Source organism: Rhinolophus ferrumequinum, chromosome 21 (assembly GCF_004115265.2).
Source record: "Rhinolophus ferrumequinum isolate MPI-CBG mRhiFer1 chromosome 21, mRhiFer1_v1.p, whole genome shotgun sequence".
NCBI lineage: Eukaryota > Metazoa > Chordata > Mammalia > Chiroptera > Rhinolophidae > Rhinolophus > Rhinolophus ferrumequinum.
Genome location: NC_046304.1, coordinates 37,838,680 through 37,862,287, shown reverse-complemented (window position 1 = coordinate 37,862,287; position 23,608 = coordinate 37,838,680). Strand labels below are relative to the sequence as shown.

The window sequence follows — 23,608 nt, the reverse complement described above, 5'->3', positions numbered from 1 at the left end:
GGACTGGGCGGGCCGGGCGCGCCCGCTCTGCGCAGGCGCGGCAAATCGAAAAGCGAAACTGACTGAGCGCTGGGGACAAACGGCCCGCGCCGTCGGCCGCCTGGGGGAGGGCACACCCGCGGCGCACCTGTGCGGGGACGGCCGGCGCCCGTCGGGGTTTGGGGAGGGGCTTGGCCGGCCTCTCTTTTCTTGTAGGAAAAGTCACCCTTCCCCGATTCTGCGCCGGAATTAGGATGAAGCAAGGGAGGCAAGGTCGTATCTTGAATTTTTGATATTTTATTCGTCATGGGTAGTTGCATTATTTTTTTGTTACAAGATAAAATATTGTTTATCTTGCTTACTGAGTTTTTTGGAGACCTGTGAAATGTTGCAACTGAAATTCCCCGCTTGCCTCACCCTAGTCCAGGCCCTGTCCCGGCCTAAGTTCAGCCTCAGCCCAGCCCTGCCGGGAATTATGGGGACGGAACCAATGGCTGAAGGGACAGATGAATAACCATAGTGAAATCCTAACTCATCCTCTGAGGCAGCTGCCACTGCCTCTGAAGCCGCTGAAAGCTCCATGGATTTTGGAGAGCTTCCTGTGTACCAAGTGCTGTGCTAAGGACTCATACTGAAACAGGGCCCGGTTGGGACCCCCAGAAAGGAGGCCTTGCAATGTCTGTGGCCTTGCCGCTGCCTGCCCTTGAACTAAACAATTGAGCAAGCTCCTCCCTGTGGTTTGAGCTCGGAATGTCCCTCCAGTTCCGTTTTAGGTAATTACCCTGAAACTTAGGCTTGCTTACTAGTCACAATGCTCCCCATCCTTGCGGATTATAATCTTTAGGGCCTACCGTTCTTTCCAGGTTACTGTCATCACTGCTCCTGGGGTGATGACCACATTGGAGAGCCACGTCACCAGAGGGAAGGCTCCATGCAGACCCCCTGAACTATTACAGAGCCCCGGGAGGCATGTCCAGATTTTCCCTCAAATATCCCAGGCTAGTCTGAGAATGTTAAGGCAGTTTTTAGAGGTGTTAACCCGCTGCCTTCTCAGACCACCGGTGCTCTGATAATAGTCTATGACCCAACTCCTGTGTCAGTCTATTGGCTGAGCAGTGCAGGCAGCACGAACCTCCCTGGACTCATTTGGCCTCTGGTTTCAATACAGTCCTCACAGAAACCCCTGAGGCACGTACCCCATTCTAGGAGGAGGAAATAACCTTGGGAGCCTGACTTACTAGACCGTACCTGCAGAGGTGGCGCAGGTGAACCAGCTGCATCTCCTAAACCCAGGCTACTCCCCCTTCTTGGGCAGGAACCTTTTTTCTTCTGGGCTCCTAGAGCACGGTGCCCATGTCAGTGCCAGCGTTCATTTCATTCTGCTTTCAGGGCTCAGAGGTTTACAAGGAGGTCTCCCTCACTGAGTGAGGGCTGAGGCCGTCCCATCATAATTTCGTCCATAGAGCCTCCCACAGTACTAGCACACAGTAGGTACTCAGCAAGATGAACCAATGGCCCACAACTGGGCAGACGTGTCTCTACTCCTTGCCCTCTCCTCCCCCTTTAAGCTGCCCTGGTTCCTTGGTCCTCATCTGTTTCTTCACCCTCTTGAAACCCTTTCTTAGTACCTTTCTCATTCTTCCATGAGGTTCTTGGACAGGGCCTGGGGAAGAGGACCGCACATCACACCTTGATCACACGCACTCTGTGTTAGGCCTTGTTTGAGGGTCTGTGTGTTTCCCAGTCAGGGTAAGATCAGAGTTCTGGTTGGGAAGTGGTACCCCATGCTCGGTCGTTCATTCTCTGAGGCTCTTTTGAGAACGGGTGGAGGGTGAGGAGGCAAAATGACAGACCAGGGTTTGTAAGGGTGAACGATGTATATTTAAAAGGAAAACAGTAACAGGAGGAGGCAGAGATGACCTATAGAGCCCAGGCCACATTTTTTCCTCCACTTGCAAGTCTAATTTAATCAAAGCCCCCTGGTCCCTGCAAACACCAGCCTCCTGATCCTAATGCCTACTGACGATGGCTGCATTCATCTTCCTTTTCACCTTTTTCCATTTTTCTAGGATTTTCTGTTTTCATTTCTCCTATTTCTCCCAATTCTATTTTCCCCAGTTCTTCTGACTTTCTCCTGCCGGTTTCTGAAAGTTTCTCCTTTAGTTCTTCCAATTGTCTTCCGATTAAATCTTCTGATAATTTTTGGTCCAGATATGATGGCCTCCTGTAAATTTCTCTTGATTCCCTTTTGCTCACTTCTGACAGTTTCCTGCCTTCTTCTTCCATTCTTCTTATGGCTAGTTCTCTGGACAGTCTCTTGGCAATGTCTCCTGAAACAGTCCCCATGGCTCCCGGTTCTCTTCTTAAGGAGCTGCCTTTTTTTCTCTGCCTCTTTTCTTCTTCTTCTTCGTCTTCGCTCTCTGTGATCATCAGCTCATCTTCTGTCTCTTTCTCACTCTCAGTTTGCCTACTTTCCCACTTCTTTATCACCTTCTCACGTCTGCCTCTCTCTCTTCTCGTTTCCTTCTCCCTTGTCATCACTGATGTATTATCCACGTCATCAACCTCTTCTGAAAAACAAGAAAAAGGAGTGAAGAAAGGTACAAGTTTGTTTATCTCTGGGCCTGGGTGAACCCCGGCTTGTGAGGGCCTGTGCTTCTAAAAGAAGCACCCCTTTCCAAAAGGAGAGAAAGGGGATCCTCCATTACTGAACGCCAGCCTTGTTCTGGGCATCGTGTGAGCTGCACAGATTGTATTGTTCGGTTGTCATGAAAGTGCATCGTGTCATCGATTTGAGTTTGCAGTCAAGGGACCTGAGATTGATAAAGAGAAATCACACCCCATGGTCACTCTGCAAATAAATAAATTAATGCAGAGCCAAAGTTTGAACCCAGGATATTCTGGCCCCAGAGCACATTCTTTTTCCCTACAAGAAACAGCATGGGTGCTGGGAAAGGACAGAAGGGGTCTTTTTTCCAGCAGCTTCATTCTGCATTTCTCTTTGTCCCTGGAGCACATTCATCATGTGTTGGGAGGTTCCCTGTAAAAATATGAGCAGACCGGTGGCAGCAAATTCAGCTGGAGAGCTATTTACAAATCAGAGGGACCCTTGCTCCATGTTTTACCAGCTGCAGAGGAAAGTCACCAATCCCCTCCTGAGTCGCCTTCACATTCTCTTCCTGGAAGCCCCTGGTCTCTAAGGTGCCTACAGGGCCTCTGGTTCACGGGGGTGGGGGCAAGGCGCCATTTGGTGGTGAAGACATATGCAATGCTGCCACCTGCTGTTCTGGGAAGGAAGTGCCTGGCAGCTGCCACTGACTGCAAGGCCTTCCCAATTGGTTTTCAGGAGGACACCTTCCCCAGCACACGGCCTGCCAAGGTTGGGGAGGGCCGTGTGAGGGAGGCTCCTTGGAGCATCTGCTGTTTGCCAGCTTAGTCCCTTCATGTCTATTGCTCCTGTGGCTCCTGTGGCTCCAAGGTCATGTGGGACAGAGTCAGAGCCTCTCTGAGGGAATCCAGCTAGCACATGGCAGGCACTGGAAAACAAAGGGCTGCTGCTCAAGTGCCCCAAACCCCACACCCAGATTCCCACTACCATGCCTGGATCAGAGAGGGCTTCGGCCTTGGTGTCTGGAGGGGGCCTTGTCCTCTGGGTGTACGGTGTCCCAGCCCTGGCTCCCCTTCACTGCCATACAGCTAGGGGAAAGGCACCACAGAGGGCAGACAGACGCTGTCTTGTTACCAGGAACAGTGTAGAATCATGGGGAAAAGCCTGGAGACAGAAAACCACTGTGGGACTTCAACGCCTCTGCCTCCGTGTTATCCATTAAGGCAAGCAAATAATAAAACTTACTTCATAGTGTTCTTGAGGGATCAGATAAGTCAGTAGATAGAAAGTCCTGAGAAGAGTGGCTGACACATATGAAACACTGGATGGAGACCAGTTTCTGCATTACCCATCCCCCCCGGGACTCCCTGCTGAGTCTGTGGGGCTTGGGGTCCCAGGGTCCCAGCTCCCTCCTCTTCCCTCACTTCCTTCAGAGAGCCTGAGTGGGGGGGAGCGGGTATCAAAGGCCTCTTTACTCCCTGAGGCCTTGGGAGAAAGAACCTGATAAGGCGGGTCTGCCTCTGCACCTCAGTTCACTCTCGTGCCCCTCTGCCCCTGCCCGTCCCCCCCCCCCCCCCCCCCCCGCCCTGCCCCACCCAGGCTGGCTCTAAAGAGCAGTGCCCCACAGCAGGAGACAGTGTGGCTCCGAGTCAGACTGCGGTGTGACATGGGCAGATCACTCAACCCCTCTCAGCCTCCACAGCCTCCAGGGTGGTCCCTACCTCCTAGGGGGGTGAGGACTGAATGAGATCATCCTGTCTGATGCTTGACCCAGTGCCTGCATGCAGGAAGAGCCCCCAAAGTGTAAGTTACTGTCATTCTACCTCTCTCTTTGCTCCTGCTATTCCCTGCCAAGTAGGCCCTCCCTTTCCCACCTCGCACCGGGAAAACCCTTGGGCATCTTGGAGCCTGAAGCAGGTGATTCTTCCCACTCGGAGCCTTCCCTGTCTCCCCAGAGAAGTCGGGGGGCTTTGCTCATGCTCACACAGAACAGTTCCTGCTGTTCAGGATTCGCCAGCGGGATCCCATTCCGTGGGCAACTCTAATCGTCTGCTTTCCTACTGGAAAGCCTGTGGGCTCCTCCAGGGCAGGGATCGAGCCTCTGTCTCCCCCAAATCTCACACCTTCCTGGTGTGTGACAAGTGCTCAACAAACATTTGATGAATTAATTGAAGAAACACAGGCGTGGGCTCTCGGGGCAGACAGCATGGGCTCAGACCCCAGCCTGAGGTGAGCTGGATCCCCTCCCTCTCCTGCCCCAGAGAAAGGGTGGGGGAGCTGGTGGCTTGGAAATGAGAATGCTCGGTAGACAGTACTAAGCCCTGGGACTGGAGAAGCTACTGGAAAGTGCAGCTGGGACTGACAGTAGAGAACACAGAGGGAGCATTATGAAGCCGCCGTCTCAGGGGCTCCAGGAACTTACTTTTCTCTTTCTTTTCTTTCAGCGAATCCCTGTAGTTCCTTTTCTTCAGCTCATCAATGACGTTCTTGTTGGCATCGTCCAAAGCCTGTGGGTGGGAGAGGAACTGGTACACTCTCCTGACCCCATTTGGCACCTAACCTCCCCTGTCACCCAAGTCCCAACCCCAGAGGCAGGGCACTGCACTGAGCCTGCCCCCTCAGTTTGCTCCTGGCTCCTTTGAAGGCTCCTGCCTGGAGGTTAGTTGGTGCCTAGGGACATGGAGTTCCCCAGGCTACGTGGTATGAGATATACGTCTGCAGGGAACTGAGACTTCATTTCCCTTGAGCTTAGGCATGGATTTGGGAGGACTGTCTACCTACTGATTTCCACCTTTTTACCTAACACTTCTTTTGGCTCCAGCCAATACAAAGACACACTACAAGCCCCTAAGCTCACAGCAAGGCAGCAAGCAGCAGAGGGAACAGACCCACACCGCGGGTGGAGCTGGGGGCTGGCCTGCCTTCAGAGAGGCCGCCAGGGGGGCCTGCGACTCAGCCTATGCTTCTCTTGAGGGTAGGCTCTGCCTTCCTCCTCGGGTCTTGCACAGAGTGGAGCACCAGGAAGCACTCGGAATCGTCTCCCTGAATGACCACCAGACCTGGACACTCTCCTGCAGTGTTGGGCTCCCCTCCTATACACCTGCCGGCCTGGAAGTGCCAATCCAGGGGGGTGAAAGGTCGGGACCTGGTGCCATAGGGAGTTGCTTAGGGATCTGGGGCTGTTTGGCCTGACAGGCACTTCTCCCTGCCTATCAACCTTTCAAAACCCTGCCCAGCCTGCAAACCCTCCATGACAGGAAAGGCCCAGGCCTGCCTCCTGCTGGGGCTCGCTCTCGCTCTGAATCCCCTGCCCGCTATTGCACTAAGTCATAGTGCCATAGGGTTTTGTTTTGGTTCAACTTTCCTGCTGACAGCGATCTTCCTGAGGGCCAGGACACGGTCGTCACCTTTGGGCTGGACAAGCCAGGTCAACCTGTGGTCAGTAAATATTTCTGAATTTAATTGCCATGCTATCTCCAAATATTTGCAGGATGATCATTTGAAGAGGATTAAATGAGAGAGACCACATGGCTGGTGAAGGGGAGTGCTGTGCTGGAGACCAGATTTCAAGGCAAGGTGGCCCATTCGGAGCTGACCCCTCGACAAGTAAGAGGACAGAAATGTGACAGGCCCTCAGCTGCTGTGGTCGGCTGGAATGAAAAGCAGGGCAATGGACTGCCACATGATGGGGTCTCTTGGGAGCGATTTCCACGCCAATGACAAGGAAGGAATAGCCTCACCACAGTGCTCACAAACCATGAGCTAGCCCCTAGAAATCCAAGTGGGTCAGGTGGCTTCGGCCATTCTCAGGATTCAAGTCAACCTGGTCCACACTGGCCTGGGGTTCTTTGCCCACGGCCGGGGTTCTTTCTTCCTTCCCACCAGATCCCTCAGCACCCCCAGCCTTTAGTGCCTTATGATGCTCTTGCCCCTTCTCAGCCTGGCAAGACCCCGCCATCCTTGTCCTTCAAAGCCGGCACGAGGCCCGCCTCCTTGGAGCTGCCTCGGGGTGTCACTTCCCAGCGTACCTCCCTCCCCTTCCTGAACACCTACTGTACCTCCAATGTGGTTGCTGAGGCCATGCCCTCAGATACTGCCCTCAGGTACTGCCCCCGAGTTATGCCATCTGGCCTCTCTCAACCATGGGGCAGGCCTCCAGAGGACGAGGGCCCTGTTTGGTTCACTCAGCAGATGCTACTGGGGTCCAGTCATGTGCTGGGGCGGCTCTGGAATTTTGACATGGGACAGCTTTGAGGGAGCATTCTGGTCGGCAGTGAGATAGTGAGGTGGCCAAGGGAGATTCATGCTTAGCCTGCGGCTTGGATCTGCGAGGTTAGCGTGCTGACCTACTGAGGTTGTCCATCTACCCGGAGTGGCTCGGGAGCAGTGGCTTCACCTCTGGTCTCTGCCTCGGAAGCTTTACAGCCTGGGGCCAGCATGCCCAACAGAAATTTCTCAGCACTAGGGGATACTCAAGGTTGTACTACGTGGCACACCCACAGCCATGCAGCTAGGGAGTGACTGGAAATTGGCTGGGTGACTGAGAATGGATTTTAATTTTATGTCCTTTTAATTCTTTTTCATCTAAATAGCCGCACGTGGCCCGCAGCTGTTATGAGCAGTGCAGGGGAGGCAATCACGCTGTATTTCCGCTGTCTCCTGGGAGGAACAGCATTTTTCAAACTGCAAGCTTGTAAGATCGTTTAGGTCTCAACACATTAAATAAAAGAAAATGAAAAAAATAACCAGAACAGAATAGGAAATTCAGCATACATAATAAAGGTAAACATGCTTACCTTTGTGAAAGGTAAAACTTTCATCTATTTTTGTTTATTTTATTTTGTGTCGGCAAAATTAAAACTATGTGTCAATAAAACTATAAACTGATGGCAGTGGCAAACATTTGAAAGCCACTATCCTACCTAGTCAGTGTCGTGCAGTGGTGGGTGTAACCAGTGTTTGGAAAGGCCAACTAGGGAGGCCGAGGGGCTGAAGGACCGCCCAGCCCTCCCCCACAGCCGCGGCCCAGCTGGGGGAAAAGGCTCACACTGATGATAGCTTGCTGTGCTTGTTGTTGTGGACGAGTTTGCTTTCCTCCGGGCCTTCTCAAAGTTTGTTCACGGTCCGACTCGAAGTCTCTCAGCTTCACTGGGGAGCAACGGGAGAGACACCAGCACAGGTAGGTGGTGACCTGTGTTGCAGGAGGCAGCTGCCCTGCAGGTGCCAAGCTCCCTCAGGAGCCCCTGGCCTGCCTGGCCGCTCCAGCGGGCCAGTTACAGCTTGTGTGAGTGCAGTCAGTCCCAGGCCTCAGGCGGCATCCGGAGCTGCCCAGTGCCACCCTTTCCATTACATCTTGGGCCGCCTCCAAGTAAGGACAGAAACTGGGCGTCTGGGGTCTCAGGCCATTCAAAGAGGTCTGTGAGGGAAAGGGGCCTGTGCACACCTCAGGTGTCTGCAGGGTGGGGGGACAACTCCATCTTGCCCCATCTTAGATAGTTCCAAGAGAGGAAATCTGTATTTTAAAAATCTTTGCTCAAATTTTTTAAGAATGCTGTGGAGACCAAACGAAATATCGAAGGGCTGGGTGACTCAAGGGCCAGGGGCTAGAACCTCAGCTCTGGAGCCCAGTTCCCGCCGTGGTGCAATCTGAAGCCAGACAGAAGGGGGCTCCTCTGAGCTCATCCACCCCACCAATTAGTGCTGGAGCTGGGACTGCAATGACTGACTAACTGCCCTTTAAAAGAGTTTAATTTCAGGAAGGAAGGGCAAAAGTACTCACCAGCTAGGGGCTGGGAAGCCCACATTTCAGCTTCTTCTCTGCTTTCTCTGATAATTGAATATACCCAAGGTCCACCCCCCACCCAAGTATTGCTTTGGGATTCATGGAGGGCCTTGTGTCTGTAAGTTAAACTGCCCAGGGCTATCCCATTGGAAAAGCAATTCAAATGTAATTCTGACACTGCAGGTCTGTAGAGACTCATAAGGCTTATTCAAGGGAGTAAAACAGAAATACTATTTTTTTTCATTTTAACTGAATCTGTCACCTAAAGTTATCTTGATTCTGGGAGCTGTTTTCCTCTTGCCCCCCCCACCCCCTTGCATGCACAAATCCACACATTTGCACCTACAATTTTTGTTAAGTCATAAATAGGCTTTTCCAAGGCCTGTAACTGTTTCTCGTCACTGTTAGAGACACTTCTGGGAAGTTGATGAAAGGGCAGGAAGGAAGAGACTAACGCCTTACTGAGTGTTCGCTACATGCCAGTTCCTGTTCTCAGTGCTTATATACTTAAGTATTACCTTATTTCTTCATACCAACCTATAGGTAGATACCATAATTATCCCTATTTACAGAGGATAAAGCAGGCACACGGTGGCATTTGCCAAAGGTCCCTGAGCCGGGGCAGCCCAGAACCCAAGCTCTGCTTGCCTGGTTGTGTTACCTCTGGAACCCAGTGGCTCCCAGGCTGCTGCATTTGATTTTGTAAGCCCAGCGTGGAGACACTGAGACTGGCAGTGAGTGGCCTGGTTCTCCAGAGGCCCTCAGGGCCCAATAAGTCCTCCAAGACGGGATAACATGAACGCTGAGGGGTATATCCCGTCTCCCCTTCAGCTTAACAATGCCCTCCTAAGAATGGGAAAGCATTCTAGGAAAAACCACAGTAATCATGTCTGTGATTTAGGTTTAAAGCTTTCAGTGGTTTTCTCTATGCTTTTAAGAAAGAATCTATGATTTGTGACGAGGCCCCTGAGGCCTGTGGCTCTGGCCCCTTATCAGCCTCCTCCCTCGAGACCTCCCTGGTCCTCAGGAGCTCCAGCCGACACTGGTCTCTGCTTCAGCTTCAGATCAGTTCAGTTCCTGCGCACCTTCCCAAATGTTGTTCCTTTGTCTGGAAAGCTCTGTCCTCAGCTCTTAAAACAGCTGGTGCCTTCTCATCCTTAAAGTTTCTGCTTAAAAGTCACTTCCTCAGACAGGAGGACAGGAAAGTGTTATCGGTTTTGCTCCCTACTATACGCCCAACTCGGTGCCTAGGAGGTGCCAAGGGAGTATTTGTGGTACGAATAAATGAATGAATGATTATGCCCCCTGATCAGAGAGTACCAGTCCCTCCCTGGGGGTCAGCTGCATGCTTGGGGCAGGGACGGCTTAGCACAGTGATTAAGAACACAAGCTCTAGAGTCAGAACTAGGTTCTAGTCCCAGCTCCATCACTTATTAGCCTGTGACCTGGAGCCATTTTCTTTGTAACTTTGTATTGTGAAATATTTCAAATATACACAAAAGTAGAAAGGAATAGTATAAGAACCCTATTACTCATCACCCAGCTTCAACAATTACCAAAATATCGCCAATCTCTTTCATGTATTTCTCCTCACCGCTGTCCCTTGCTGTTGTAATTCACATATTATAAAATGCACATATTTCTAAGTATACAGTTAAATAGTTTTTAGTAAATGTATACAGGTGTGCAATGATCACCACAATCCAGTTTTAGAGCATTTCCATCACTCCAAAAAGTTCCTTCCTGTGACCTGGGGCAATCTGCTGAAACACTCAATGCCTCAGTTTCCCCATCTATAGAATGAGGACAGTGATGCCTCCGTCATTGGCTTGCATAGTGATTAAATGCAAGAATGCTGGGAGATAAAGAGTACTAAGGCAAGAGGAAGTAGTGATGAGGACTAGGTGGTGTGCTGGTCTGCAGCTGAGCTCCTCCAGGGGAGGGGAAACTCTCAGGGTGCCCCAAGCTCTAACTGAGCTTAGCCCAAAGTGGGCACTCGCCACGTGCTGCTCAAAATGGGGGGAGGGGGCTGCTGATCCCCACTCTCAGAACCAGAATTAATCTGGGCAGGGGCACACTGGGGTGGTGAGTTTGGGCCTCAGGATTTCCAGCCCGGGCCTGGCAGCTGGGCCTAAGGGCTGGGAAAGATAGGGTGTCTGTGCTCTCTGAGGCCATACCTTGTGCCTGTGCCACCAGAACACTGGCGTTCAGCTGCCACTCAATGTCCCCTTCTTCCTCGGCGCACTGCTGGGACTTCTCACCGTAACTCTGGGCCTGCCAGGCCTGGTCCAGCTCCAAGTAACAGCGGCCGATCTCATGGAACAGCCAGGTCTTCTCCAGGGTGGTTTTTGCCAGAGGGATCTTCTCCTCCCACCTGAGGACATAAAGAACCAGGTCGGCTTCTTCCACTTTAACCCTCCCAAACCCACCCCCGCACACACACTTGGCCACAGGAGGTCAAGGCCACCTCCTGGGTGGCGGAATAAAAATTGTTCTCCAACCACCAGTTCTTTTAGATACAGGGGTGGGTGGAGCTAATAAGCATTAACATGTTTTAAAACTCACAAAGCTATTTTGGAACATCTATGGGATCAAATTTGATACAACAATTGAAAATAAGGTTTATAAAATAGCATTTAAATAGCAAAAATTGTATTTAAGAATATTAAGTGCATGTAAGAGAAAAATCAACACGGAAAAAAGATTGGAATGAAAAAAATATCAATAAAAGTGAGAGAGAAAAAATTTAAAAATTAAATAATAAATAAAGAGTAGGATTAGAATTCGTACTTACCTTTCGATGGTGGTACTGAATAACACTTCTTTTACTCTTCTGTATTTTCCAAATTAACGTTTTAATAGTGAGCACATATTTACTATAAAACTTTTTATTTTAAAACGATACTAATAGGTGGGTGAACTCTCCTGCTCCTCTGTCTTTTGGCACATAGACCCCAGGGGCCGGTCAGGAAACCAAATGAAGTGTAGCAGAGGTAATAAGTCTATTTCAACCAAGTGAGGAGGGCCTGAAGGACAATGTCTCTCTGCACTGAGTAGCCCAGGGAGCTACCTCTCCCAGCGCAGGCCAGTCTCCAGGTCAGGCCCTCCCCTGCGTCTCCCTGGGGCTGAATCACCCCCCTATCACTAGCCCCAGGGTTAGACATCAAAAGTCCAGCCCTTGGGCTACCCGGAGAGTTCAGCCTCTATTCCCATTGACCCACGTAACCACAGAGTCACAGAGTAGTGTCAGAAGAGCTCCCAGACTCAAAGGATCTACCAGTTCTTGAACTGGCCCAAGGTAAAGATCTCCTGGAGTCGTCGTTAAAAACAGATCCCTGAGCTCCAACCCTAACCTGTAGAATCAAAATTTCCAGGGCAGAGGCCCAGTAATTCACATCCCTAACAAATGCTGCTGGTGATTCTTATCTATCACTGGGACATTTTGAGAAAAGGCTGATTCTAGTCAATTAATTAAACTGATGAACTCCAGAGTTTACAAAGTGGCTTGCCCAGGGTCGCCTAGCAGAGCCAGGAGGCAAATGTGGGTCTTCCTACGCTTCTTTTCCTGGCATCCTGGCCCCAGGCTGGGAGTCCGGTGTGAGGGTGGGGAGTTCTGGCCAAGAGGCGGGGAAGGGGCAGTCCTTGGTCACTCACGTGTCAATGGCTTGCTGGAATTTCCCAACTCTGGCAAAAACCCTGCCAATGTTGTCAAGGGCTCTTGACTTGGCATCAGGAAGGTCACTGTGGGGAAGAATCATGACAATTGTTCACAAGAAATCGGTTGTTGGGCCAGCCCAGTGGCTCAGGTGGTTGGAGAGCTGTGCTCCTAACACGGAGGTCTCTGGTTCGATTCCCACATGGGCCAGCGAGCTGCGCCCTCTACAACTAAGATTGTGAACAACAGCTCTCCCTGGAGCTGGCCTGCCGTGAGCAGCTGGAGGTTGGCGTGAGCTGCCGTGGGCTGCCGTGAGCTGCCGTGAGCTGCCATGAGTGGCCGGCGGTTGGCCAGTGTGAGTGCCGGCAGCCATCGTGAGCTGCCGTGTGCTGCCGTGCGCTACCATGTGCTGCCATGGGTGGCCGGTGGCCAGCGTGCGTGGCCGGTGGCCAATGTGAGTGGCCGGCAGCCATCATGAGCTGCCAGCAGCCGAGAGCTGCCCTGAGCTGCTGTGAGCGGCCAACCAACAACTGGCGACCGACTGCAGAGAGCGCAAGGCCCATAATACCAGCAGGGGCCAGGGAGCTGTGTCCTACACAACTAGACTGAGAAACAACGGCCTGAACCAGAGTAGGGGGCGAGGTGGAAAAAAGGGGGGCCAAAAAAAAAGAAATCAGCCATTCTAGGCACAGTGGAAACAGAAAAGAAGTCAAAGACAGGGGCCCTGGTCTTAGGGACTCGTCCAGTTTCAGGGACATGCCCAGGCTGGCAGGCTAACACCAGGCCCTATGCCGGGGGGGGGGGGGGTGGGGGGGGGGGGGGGGGGGGGGGGGGGGGGGGGGGGGGGGGGGGGGGGGGGGGGGGGGTGGGGGGGGGGGGGGCTGTGCCATGAGTGAACATTATCAGGACATTTCCGGAAGTGATAGTCAACAGCTTGCAGATAAGTTGCTTTGATGTTCTTTGGTAGTAATTCCCCTTCTAGGAATTTACCTCAAGAAGATAAATAAATGTTACCTCAAGAAGATAAATGTGAGAACACTTATTAAAGCGGTGTTTACAATAAATACACATTGGAAACAACCTAAACGTTGTCAGTGCCTTAGCACTGTACGGGGTGGGGGTTGGGGGAAGTCCCTGATACAGTAAGTTAAAAAGTCAGATGACAGGCGTGTATATACTATGTGTATTGCCCCATTTGTATTAAAAATAAATATGCGGGGCCTCAAGTAGGAGGCTGTGCTCCTGGCTTTGGCAATGGAGAAAGGGGCCTGGAGGGAAGGCGTGCAATGAAAGTAGCTCTAGAATCTGGGAAAGGCAAGGAAACAGACTCTCCCTTACAACCTCTAGAGGGAGTGCGGCCCTACGAACACCATGATTTCCGCCTAGGGAAACTGCCATCAGACTGGTAACCTCCACAACTGTTAAGAGAATAAAAGTGTGTTGTTTTAAACCACCCCAAAATAAGTAAATAAGCAAAAAGTGGGCATTTTTAAAAGAAGAGAGAATGTAAGTCTAATTATAAATGATGGTTACCCAAATGAAATAAGAGTATGAGGGAAACTTCTAATTGTTTTTTTAAATTTTTATTGGGGAATATTGAGTAGCAGTGTGTTTTTCCAGGACTCATCAGGTCCACGTCAAGTCGTTGTTTTCAATCTAGTTGTGGAGGGTGCAGCTCACTGGCCCATGTGGGAATCAAACCGGCGACCTTGGTGTTATGAGCACCGCACTCTAACCACTGAGCCAACCAGCCACCCACTGGTGGCTCAGCTCTAAGCTCAAGCCATTGTTTCTCACTGTCCATGTGGGAATCGAACTGGCAACCTTGGTGTTATGAGCACTGCGCTCTAACCACTAAGCCAACAGACCGTACAAAACTTTTAATTTTAAATGTAAATTTTTTACAGTATTCACATGTCACCAGGAAAATGAGCTATTTCTCTAAAGAAAAAGACAATTGTGACCCCTAAATCAATTCTTTACCATGTGAACATTCTGATCTCTGTTAAAAATTACCACCTTCTGAACAAATAAAACAAGAAAACCTTCCCCCAATCCCAGATCCCCTCCACCAGCAACCTCTCTCACTCTCTCCCTTCCCATTTCCTCTGAGCCCCTCAAGGCCCTGAAACCCAGAGGCTGCCATATCTTCCATGAAACCCCTCTGATCCAGTCTCCCTGTGTGGCCAGCTGCCTTTCTAAAATGCAAGCCATGGCTCTACCCACAGGGGCACTCACACACATCTGCGGAGTCCCGACGCAGCCCTGCAGCCTAAGTGCCCACAAAGATGTCATCACATAAATTCCTGTGCAAGCTGAAATACCTTTCTGTGCAGCCACTCAAAGAATGAGACCTTTCCCAAGACACATTCTTTTCAAAACAAACAAAATAACCCCCACAGAAATGAGTAGCTTTTGTTTTAAAAAGCCTGTGTATGTAGAGATGTATATAAATATGCAGGTAAATACATTGAAAAGGGGCCAGAAGGACACCTCTCAACATAGTCCCAGGGAAGGATGGTTGTGGGGGGCGGGGAAGGGGGAAGGAGGGGAAGGACTTTGACGTTCTGTTCTCAGCACCACAGAGTTGTGAATCAAGTACAACACTGTAGTACTTGTGCAAGATCAAACTCATCGGCCCTCAGTACCTTCAGGATCAAGTTCTTCCTCCTCAGGATGGCACCTGGTCCTCCCACTCCCCACAGATCCTGGCCCCCAGCCCCACCACACTACCTGCAGTTCCCCAAATCCTCCAACCACGCCATGTCCCTCTTCCTAAGGTGCCCTTCTCCCTCATCCCCTTTGCTGACCCTCCTGTCCTCTCGGAAGCCCCCTCAGCTTCCAGCAGTGCTCCCACCGGCCTTTCTCCTTGGACTTTCAGCCATACTTTGCACCTGCTGCTCTCACAGCACCTCTGATGTCAGCATTTCCTTCCAAAGTGGGTGCTCTGTTATGGTGTAATGAATGAATGAATAAGTTGTAATGCTATTCATAACAATAACATGTAATAAGGTAACAAAAATAATAACGAGAAAGCTTTCAATCAAATCACCTATAGAGTATTTGGAGAAAGAAATGAGGGCTGGGGTCATTAAAGAAGTTACTTTGACAAGTTTGGGTTTGAGCTGCATCTGAAACGATGATAGGCTTTGGGGGGGAAGGAAAGGGGGGGTCATGGCTGATTAGAATGAGGAAGCGCGTGGGGCACCCTGAACTCACAAGACTGGAGGCCTGTTTGTGGATGTTAAAAAGAAACTAACTTTGTTTAAGGAACACTGCTGTTTATTCAGCCACCTAGCACACATTTTTTAGCGCACATGCCCACTTGTGGCAGGTATTGGGAAGAACAAGGGAATATAAGAGTCCCATCCAGAGTCCAACAGGGCAGGGCAGGATACAGGTGGAGTGTGGAGAGGGAGCACAGAGGAGGGATTTCTAAATTACACCTCAGGGGCATGGAAGGCTTTTTCAAAGGGAGACACTTACTTAAATTATGAAGGATGGGTAAGATGGAGTTGATGAAGAAAATCCTGGCGAATGAAAAGGAGGTCCCATTTAAGGACTTCAGGAGAAGAGCCACAGGTGTGGGCTGGGGCACAGATGCCCAGGGGCCTGGAGAGGGCTGGGTCAAGAGAGACCAGGACAAGTCAGGTCAGGAAGGGCGGCAGAAATGGGCACTTGAACTCTATCCCAACCACTGGATTTGTTTTGCACAGAAGGACCAGCTGGCCTGCAGGAAATCCGGGTCAGAAGGGAGGAGGGTCTGGACTGAGCTGTGGGAGGGAAACAGAAGGGAAGGTGCTCCAGGAGATGGCAGGAGGAGGCATAGACAGGACATGGGTGGGCTGGACGTGAGCAGCGAGGGGAGGGAGATGTCTGGGAAGCCGCCTGGGCTCCTTGGGGACTGCGGGGCCAATAGTGCCATCCTAACGGATAGGGAACCCTGGAGCAAGAGGCTTGGAAAGAAGATAAGGGATTCCACTTTGAACATGCTAAATTTGGGGTTCCTGTGGAACATCCAAGTGGAAATGCCTTGGAATCAGTTGGACACGTAGGTCTGGGGGCTCAGGAGGGAGTCTGGCCGGAAGTAAAGACAGATATATGGCTCTGAGGCATGGGACATAGTTGGATCCAAAGTATTACATTAAGTATTAAGTATTAAGTACATTAAGTATTAATGTATCTTACTTAATCTGCATAATCCCTGTGAATTGGTATTATTATATCTTTACTACAAATGAGGAACCTGAGAAGGTGAGCAACTTAATTAAATCCACACCGCTTCTGAGTGCCAGAGCCAGAAGTCAAAGTCAGGTGTCTCCAACGCAGGTTGTTTGCTTGTTTTCTACTCCTGCAATGACCAATACATGATACTCCTGCTCAGCATGGTGGAGGTAGGCGAGAAACAAACCGGGAATAAACAGATTGCAGGGCGCAGATGAGTAAGAAGGAGAGGGCATGAGGCAGGCAATCCAGGCAACCCAGTTTGAGCCAAATGGAGGACTGACGCCAGAGGGCTGTGCAAAAGTAGGCTCAGAGAGGAACTTGAGTGCCAAGCAAAGGCGTTTGGTTTTAACCTGCAGGCAATGAGGGGCCAAGGCCTGTTTGTCAGCAGGGGAAGGAGGGTTGACAGATGAAATGCAGGGCATCTCTGGAGGTGACACGTGGGAGCAGCTGAAGGCAAGGAGAGCTGAGAGTGGACCTGTGAGTGGAAACAGGATCATGGGAGACTGAAAAAGGCTCAGAACTGTGGGGCAAGTAGGAACCGTGAAGGAGAAAATCATGAATGACTCCAAAGTTTCAAACCAGGTGCTCAGAAAGTCATGGTCCCTCTGAGAGTGGGTCAAGTTTTGGGGAAGAGCTCATTCCTGGGAGAGTTGATACAGGTACTCTACATGCCACCCCCCCCCCACCCGAGGACGTGGGGCTATTACTATGTCCATCTAACAGAAGAGATATTGAGGCTGAGAGAGGTTAGGGTGTCTTGCCTACGGTGCCACGGCTGGGAGGTACAAGTCCAGAGCCCAAGCAATTGGTCAGCAGCATGCTTTCTGAGGCCCTGCTGGATCCGGCTCCTGCCTACTAGGTCCAGCCTCCTCTTGGCCACTCTTCCCCTGGCAACACCCTGTGCTCTCCAGCCTTAAGCTTCCTCCCTCCTGCCTCAGGCCCGTCCCACAGGCCAAGTGTGTTCCCCAACGCCCAGCCAGGTCCTCCTGGGATGTACTTCTCATAGCACTGGGTCCTCTACTTTTCCTTCACGACATGTAACACAATGGCAATTTATTAGCTATGTCACTTTATGTCTTTTGTGTCTGATCACTGTTGTGTTCCCAATGCTAACAGCATCTGGCAGGTCTGAGGTTGAGGAATGCTTGTTGAGATGGTGTAAGAATGAACATATCCCTAAGAACCAGGCCACTGGGAGCTTGTTGGAGTTTGGGGCCCCCCCAAAAAAGCTGACAGTCCCGGTCTGCCCCTTCTCCTTAGACCCGGGCTGGTGGCACAGCCTGGCAAAGGGCGCGATCTAGCCCCAGCCCCATTCCTCTGTGGGCCCCTAGGCCTTGGCTGCTCGCCTCCCCAGTGACTCACTATTCCTTGGCGATCTCCAGGTCCTTCCTGTGGCTCTGCAGGGCTGCTGCCATCTGCCCCAGCTCAATCTGGGCATTCCCCATGCAGCTGTACAAGTTTCCAACCAACTCATCCTTGTTGGGGACATCTTCTTTGTTCCATTCCAGCACCTTCTTCAGCACTTTCTCCGCTTTCTGAAGGCTCCCTTCAGCATTGCCACTGGTCAGCACTGGGAAGGAAAAGAGGCGATGTGAAGACAGGAGCAGCCTCCTCAAGGCTGATGGGAGAAACTGCCTCCCCTCAGATAACCACGCACAGCCCAGGGAAGCCAGAGGCTTAGGCTACTCTGTTGCTCCCTCCCGGCCTGGAAAAGGTCCCACCCCTCTGAGAACACCACCCACACATGTCAATGTCCTCCAGGCTCTTGAGGATGTAATGGACTGTCTGCGAGGGCCGGCGTTTACGCTCCCGCAGCCATTTCTCTTGCATCAGATTCCGGTCGCGCTCCCTGGCGTAGATGGGCTTCTGCTGCCTCCAGAAGTGACTGCGGGTGTCCAGGTAGTTGATGCCCGTAATGATGAGGTCCTCCACGGTCAGGCCATGCTTGATGGTGCCTTTGATCAGGTCTGTGGGGAAGGGTGTGAGGAGGAACCAACCAGAACAGGCGTCTAAGTGCGTCGCCTCCTTGTGCCTTGGAGTCCCTGCCGCGGGGCCGCCTGTGGGGCAGTCTGCCCAGCTGGAGTTGTGGAAACAGTGAGGAGAGCAAGAGCACATGGGAGGCAGAGTGGGTCTATGTAGGCCCAGTTGAGACCAGGGCCCCCCTTTCAGGCACTCCTATAGTACAGAGTTTAGTACATGGGCATTTTATGGCAAGATATGAGGAGCTAACAGAAGGGGCAGCTGGTGGATTGTCCCCAGCCCTCAGGGCTCCCCCATTTCAAGCTGTGTTCCCAGAGAAGACAGAGTCTAAATGCAAGACATGGCCCAGGTTGCCAGTGCCAAGTGATTCCCTGGATGCTAAATGGGCCAGTGCAAGCTGGGAACTGGAGGGGTGTGCCCAAATCCTGCCCGCTGCCTGAGCAAAGGTTAGAGCTGGCAGCAAAGCTGCAAGTCCACTTGGGGTAATGTTCAGGCCACCCTTTCCCTCCATAGAAGCTCCTCTGCGGGAGGGAAGCGTTCAGGCCTGTTACAGGCATGTGCCAGCAGTGAAGCTGCTCTTGTCACACAGATCTACAGATGACCTTGGAAGTCAGTTCTGGGGAAAAGGCATCAGATTCAAGGCTGATTCTTGCCCAGGCTTATCGGCTAATGGCAATATTCCCATCCCTCATCTTATATGAGGCATCCATTTCAAGGCTCCGTCCTATTTCCTGTCACTGCCAGCACAGTGTGGTGGAAAGCGCGTTAGACTGGATGCCAGGAAGCCTGGGCTCTGGTGTCCACTCCACCCCTAACTTGCTTTGTCACCTTGGATAAGTTATTCCCCATTCAGGGTCTCTCCTTCCTTATCTATAAAAGGAGGGGTTGGACCAGATGAGGTTCGAGACATTCTAATACTAGTGCCTCAGGATTCGCCTTCTAGTGCTTCCCAGCTGGATTCCTTTGCCCTTCATACAGACTGAAGGCCCAGGGGATGCCCCTTCAGAGACCCTGGTGTAGAAGAACCCAAATCTCTGGTGTTCCCTCCCAGGGTACCATATCATTTAAGAGCACTGATTCTGAAATTGAACTTCCTGGATGCAAATCTGAAAGCCGTGTCACTGCTTCCCTATGCATAACTTTAGGTGAGTTACTTAACCTTTCTGCACCTCAATTTCCTCATCTATAAAATGGGAATGTTAGTAAAACTGTCCATAGGTACATGTTGGCTGATATTATATGATAGGCTCAGTGCATTATGCATCCACCCCAGATTCCCTTTGCCCCATTCCCTGATGCAAACAAAGTGTCCGGAACCTTCATCCAATAGGAGCTTCTCCAGATACTCCTTGTCCACGTAGAGCTCGCCCAGGAGCTGGCGGACAATCTTCTCACTCTTAAGCGAACCCTTCCGCTTAGACTCTTTCTCGCGGTGGTGTAAGAGCTGTCTCATGGGATATGACTTCTGCTGGGCTTTCATACTCTAGGAAGATAGAGCAACACCTGACAAAGGCTCAGCAAGGAACACAGAGAACCCTGTCAGGGCCTCAGAATCTGTGATGACAGGAACTCCCTATGGGCTGAGACCCATGGAGTGTGTCTGGTCTGGGAACAACTAGACTCCCAGGACCCCTCTAGAGCTGGGACAGAATCCCATGGCACCCGTGATAGGCAGGAGAGTTGTTCCCAGGCAAGAGGGCCACTAAGGGCCTGTGTGCCTCAGGCACACGTGGCCTCGTCCCTCAGAAGGATGTGGTGTCAGAACCTGGGTCCTTACCTCAGCCTGCTTGCTTAAGAAGGAGAGATCCCCTTTGTTCTCCAGCTTAATTGAAGAAGGACCTGCAAGGACAGAAGTGGGGGCTCAGGTCATCCAGGTCCTTGGCATGACCTATCACATATTTTTATGTGGAAATGGCTACCGTTGGTAGGGGGGTGGTAGAGGTTGTTGCAAAGCAGGCTCTGAGCCAGTCTGACAGGCAAATAAATGGTACAGGATGTTTGGAGCAATACTTCTGTAGGAGGTAGCAGCCCCCACGAGTCTAAGGCAGCCAGATCTCCAAACGAGGGGAGCTCTCTAACCCATGCCATTTCCATACTCTGCTGCCCTCTGACAAGCTCTGGCTCTCCTTCCTCCTCCCCACTGCCAATGAGCTGATAGGTAAGGCCAGCCCTTGGTGCACAGGCAGTCAGGGAGGAAGCCAGAGACTAGGGAGAGCTAGGCTCAGGACTCCATTCTATCCTATGACACCAGGCCAAAAATATATATATATAAAAAAATAGCTTGTGGTGAGGCAGCAGATGCCCATCTGGCTTTGAGGAGAACCAGACACTGCAGTGCTCAGACCAGTGGGTGGGGGATCGGTCCCCCCAGTGGACAGCTCCTAATCCTCAACAAAACCAGCAGCAGCCAAATCCAAGCATGGGACTCCCTGCAGGCCTCCTGCTGGGTGTTCACCCAAGGCATCTCAGGCCTTCCTCCAAACCTAAGGTATTCCAAGAGACTTCCTGGATAACAACATAGGCTCCATGGTCACTCACTTCCCACTGAGTTGTTGATGGCTTCCTGGGCTTTCTGAATTCCCACTTTGAATTCCCGATCAGGCCGCAGCTTATAGCCTCGATGATAGAACACCAAGGCAAACTCAAAGTCTCCCATGGTATACAGGGTCTCAGCCTTTTGCAAAATCCCCTGAAATGAGAGGAAGTCCAGTTGAGGTGGACAGATGAGACCTTACAGGACTCAGGTGTGGTGGAATAGAAGGGTCCTGGGTTGAGGGTCAAGGTTGGAATACAGAGGCAGGGATCTAGGCAAGTGACCTATGAAGAGAAAATGGCATCAAACTCTAAGCAGTCTGGCTAGTTCTTCTACCACTTCTAACCAGAGGCTGCTGCAGACAGTGGCAGCGGTGAAAGCAAGAAGGAGTCCTCCACCCATACAGTCACCTTGCAGAAAGTTGGGTCACTCTGGAGTGAAGCCTCAGCATCCTTCAGGGATTTCTCCAACTCTCCCATCTTCAGGAAGCACTTGGAGCGGGCAACCAGGCAGTTCTTATCTCCATTCTGAATGTGAAGAGCCTGAGAAAGGAACCACTCAGGTTGACAGGTACCAGGCAGGGTTAGGTAGAACTGGACTGGAAATAGCAGCCCAAACCCTCCTGCCAGAGTTTCAAGCGGACTCCTTGGGGCAGTATAAACAGGTCTTTGGATCTTATCAGACCAAAAGCAGCCCAATATCGATCTTTGCTTAGTCAACTGGATTATCTGTAAGTGGCTCATCTTGAACAAGGTCAAATCACAAGCTTTGTGGAAGCCACTCGTTGAGATATGAGAACATGCTACTCTGTGGACGTACTGAATTTCCCCGAGTGTCTGGGATTCCTGCAGTTCACTCAGACAATAGAGTACGTTTGGTGCACACCAAGTTCAACTACAAACCTGAAATAGCTGCACAACACACTCAAAATACAATCCAAAGGCTAAGCATTATGAAGGCTGACAAAACAGATTTTAGGACAATCTGCAACTTGAGTTAGCCATGCCACTAGCCCTCCTTTTACATAGTGTATGGAGAATGAATCACTATTTCAGGGGGTTAAGATGAGAATGCTAGCAAAACTGAAACTGATTTGGGCCCAAAAGTGGGAGCAGAATGCTTCCCTACTCCGCATGTCCTCTGTCCTCCTGTTTGAGATCATTACCACAGTCTGTGGAGCAGTGTCCTTCCTGACGCCTGGGCTGTATCGACCCCTTTCTAAGACCTCCCTTACCTTTCCAGGAAAAGAAAATAGCTACTTACTGTCATGGAAAAAGGCCACTTCTAAGCTATCTTCCCTCAGGGTGTTTTTTTCTCTCTGTCTGAGGTTCTCGGGATGGAACATAGAACATAATCCAGAGAGAGGGGAGTGGGTAGGGGCAGGGCTCCTAAACCCCAATTGTTGACTCATCTGGTCAGTCATTTCTGGTTTTAGTGTGGTGGATGATCTGAGGGATAAAAGACTCTGGGTAGCAATTGAGAAGCTTGACTTTAGCAAGAGTCTTGGGGCTGATAAGAGAGCTATTCTGCCACTCCAGTTGGAATAAGAAGCGAGCTATTTGTTGTAAAAGACATTGTTACATGAACATCTAATAGCTTACTTATGGAGAGTACAGTCCATGGTTTGCGTCTCAGCACTGGAGTCTGAGTGCCTGGGGTTGAATCTTGCCTCTGCCACTTGCTAGTTCAGTGATCTTGGGCATGTTACTCAATTTTATCAGTTTCCTTATCTATAAAGTTGAGCAATAGCAGTACTTCTCCCATAGGTTTGTAATGCGCTTACCAGTACGTAGTATCTTAAAACAGAACTCAATCACCTTAGGGTGGGGTGGAGCAATTTATACTAAGGTTATGTATAATGTTAGTTATTTACTGATCACCTTCCATGAGTAACTGTGTGCCAGACACTTCACTTCGTCAAGGAGTGTCCCACCCAATCTCCCTGCCAATGACAGGAAGTAGAGGCTGCTCTGTGGAAGAAGGCCAGCCAAGCACCAAACATTTGAGTAAAAAAGTAGAAGAGGTCATTGTTAATGCACAGAATGGTGGGTTATTAAGGATCAGGCAGAACGCAAGTGGGAATTGGAAGAAAATGGCTCGGGGGGGGGGGGGGGCTTATCTGTCACAGTGGTGCATCAATCAGGAACAAGTGAATAATAGAAATGATAGGGTCCTCCATGCATCATCAGGACCTCGGTTCAGAAATCCAAAGTGGTGATGGGTGACAGGTTCAGAGTGACTCACATTGCTGAAGCTAAGAGCGGCTTTAGAGAACTCCCCGCAGAGATAAAGCCGCTCGCCCTCCGCCATGTAAGAGGGAAAGGTGCTTCGCAAGACTTCAGTTTCTGGGTCCGACATGATGACGAGATTCAGAGACGCTGAAGTGGAGAAAGGTAGGAAAAGAAGCCAGAGAACCTCTGGTTTGTGGAAGCCCAGTCTCTTAGCAACCAGGAGACGTGACCTACTTCCGGTCCTGCTGCTCGATCGTGCGGGGGAGGGGAACAACCGCCGCCAGCGTGCGCTGGCAGCGGTGCCGCTAGAGCGTGTTGGATGGGTTTAAGGCGGCGGTGTTTCACAGTGTTGGCTGTTGCATGTTCCATTGATTCTCTCCGTAGTTGAATCTTGTGCAGAGTTTACAGCCAAGAAAATAGGAAGAGGATTGGGGGCAGAATTCCAAACAGGGATAAGGCGCATATGGCAAGGATATGTGCACCGCGTGTACCACCATCAGAGGGAGAGAGCACTGGGCTTGGAGCCGGAGTAGTACTTGGACAGTCTTCACTCCCTAATTGCGTGACTGTAGGCTGGCATGGAAGGGCTCTGAGCCTTTAATTTTCCAACTGC

The 23,608-nt window shown here is 51.0% G+C and overlaps 1 protein-coding gene across 1 annotated transcript; it reads right to left on the bottom strand.

Moving 5' to 3' along the window:
* Window positions 1-1,545: 1,545 nt before the first annotated feature.
* On the bottom strand, window positions 1,546-23,311 carry ODAD4 (outer dynein arm docking complex subunit 4). Its single transcript, XM_033090645.1, has 12 exons — window positions 23,009-23,311; window positions 21,175-21,306; window positions 20,770-20,920; window positions 20,009-20,070; window positions 19,549-19,714; window positions 17,994-18,218; window positions 17,614-17,821; window positions 12,024-12,110; window positions 10,547-10,743; window positions 7,635-7,735; window positions 5,010-5,094; window positions 1,546-2,549 (listed from the first exon to the last, which is right to left on the bottom strand). Exons 1-12 carry the CDS (start codon window positions 23,120-23,122, stop codon window positions 1,996-1,998), a joined length of 2,082 nt encoding a protein of 693 aa, XP_032946536.1. The 5' UTR covers window positions 23,123-23,311; the 3' UTR covers window positions 1,546-1,995.
* Window positions 23,312-23,608: the final 297 nt, after the last annotated feature.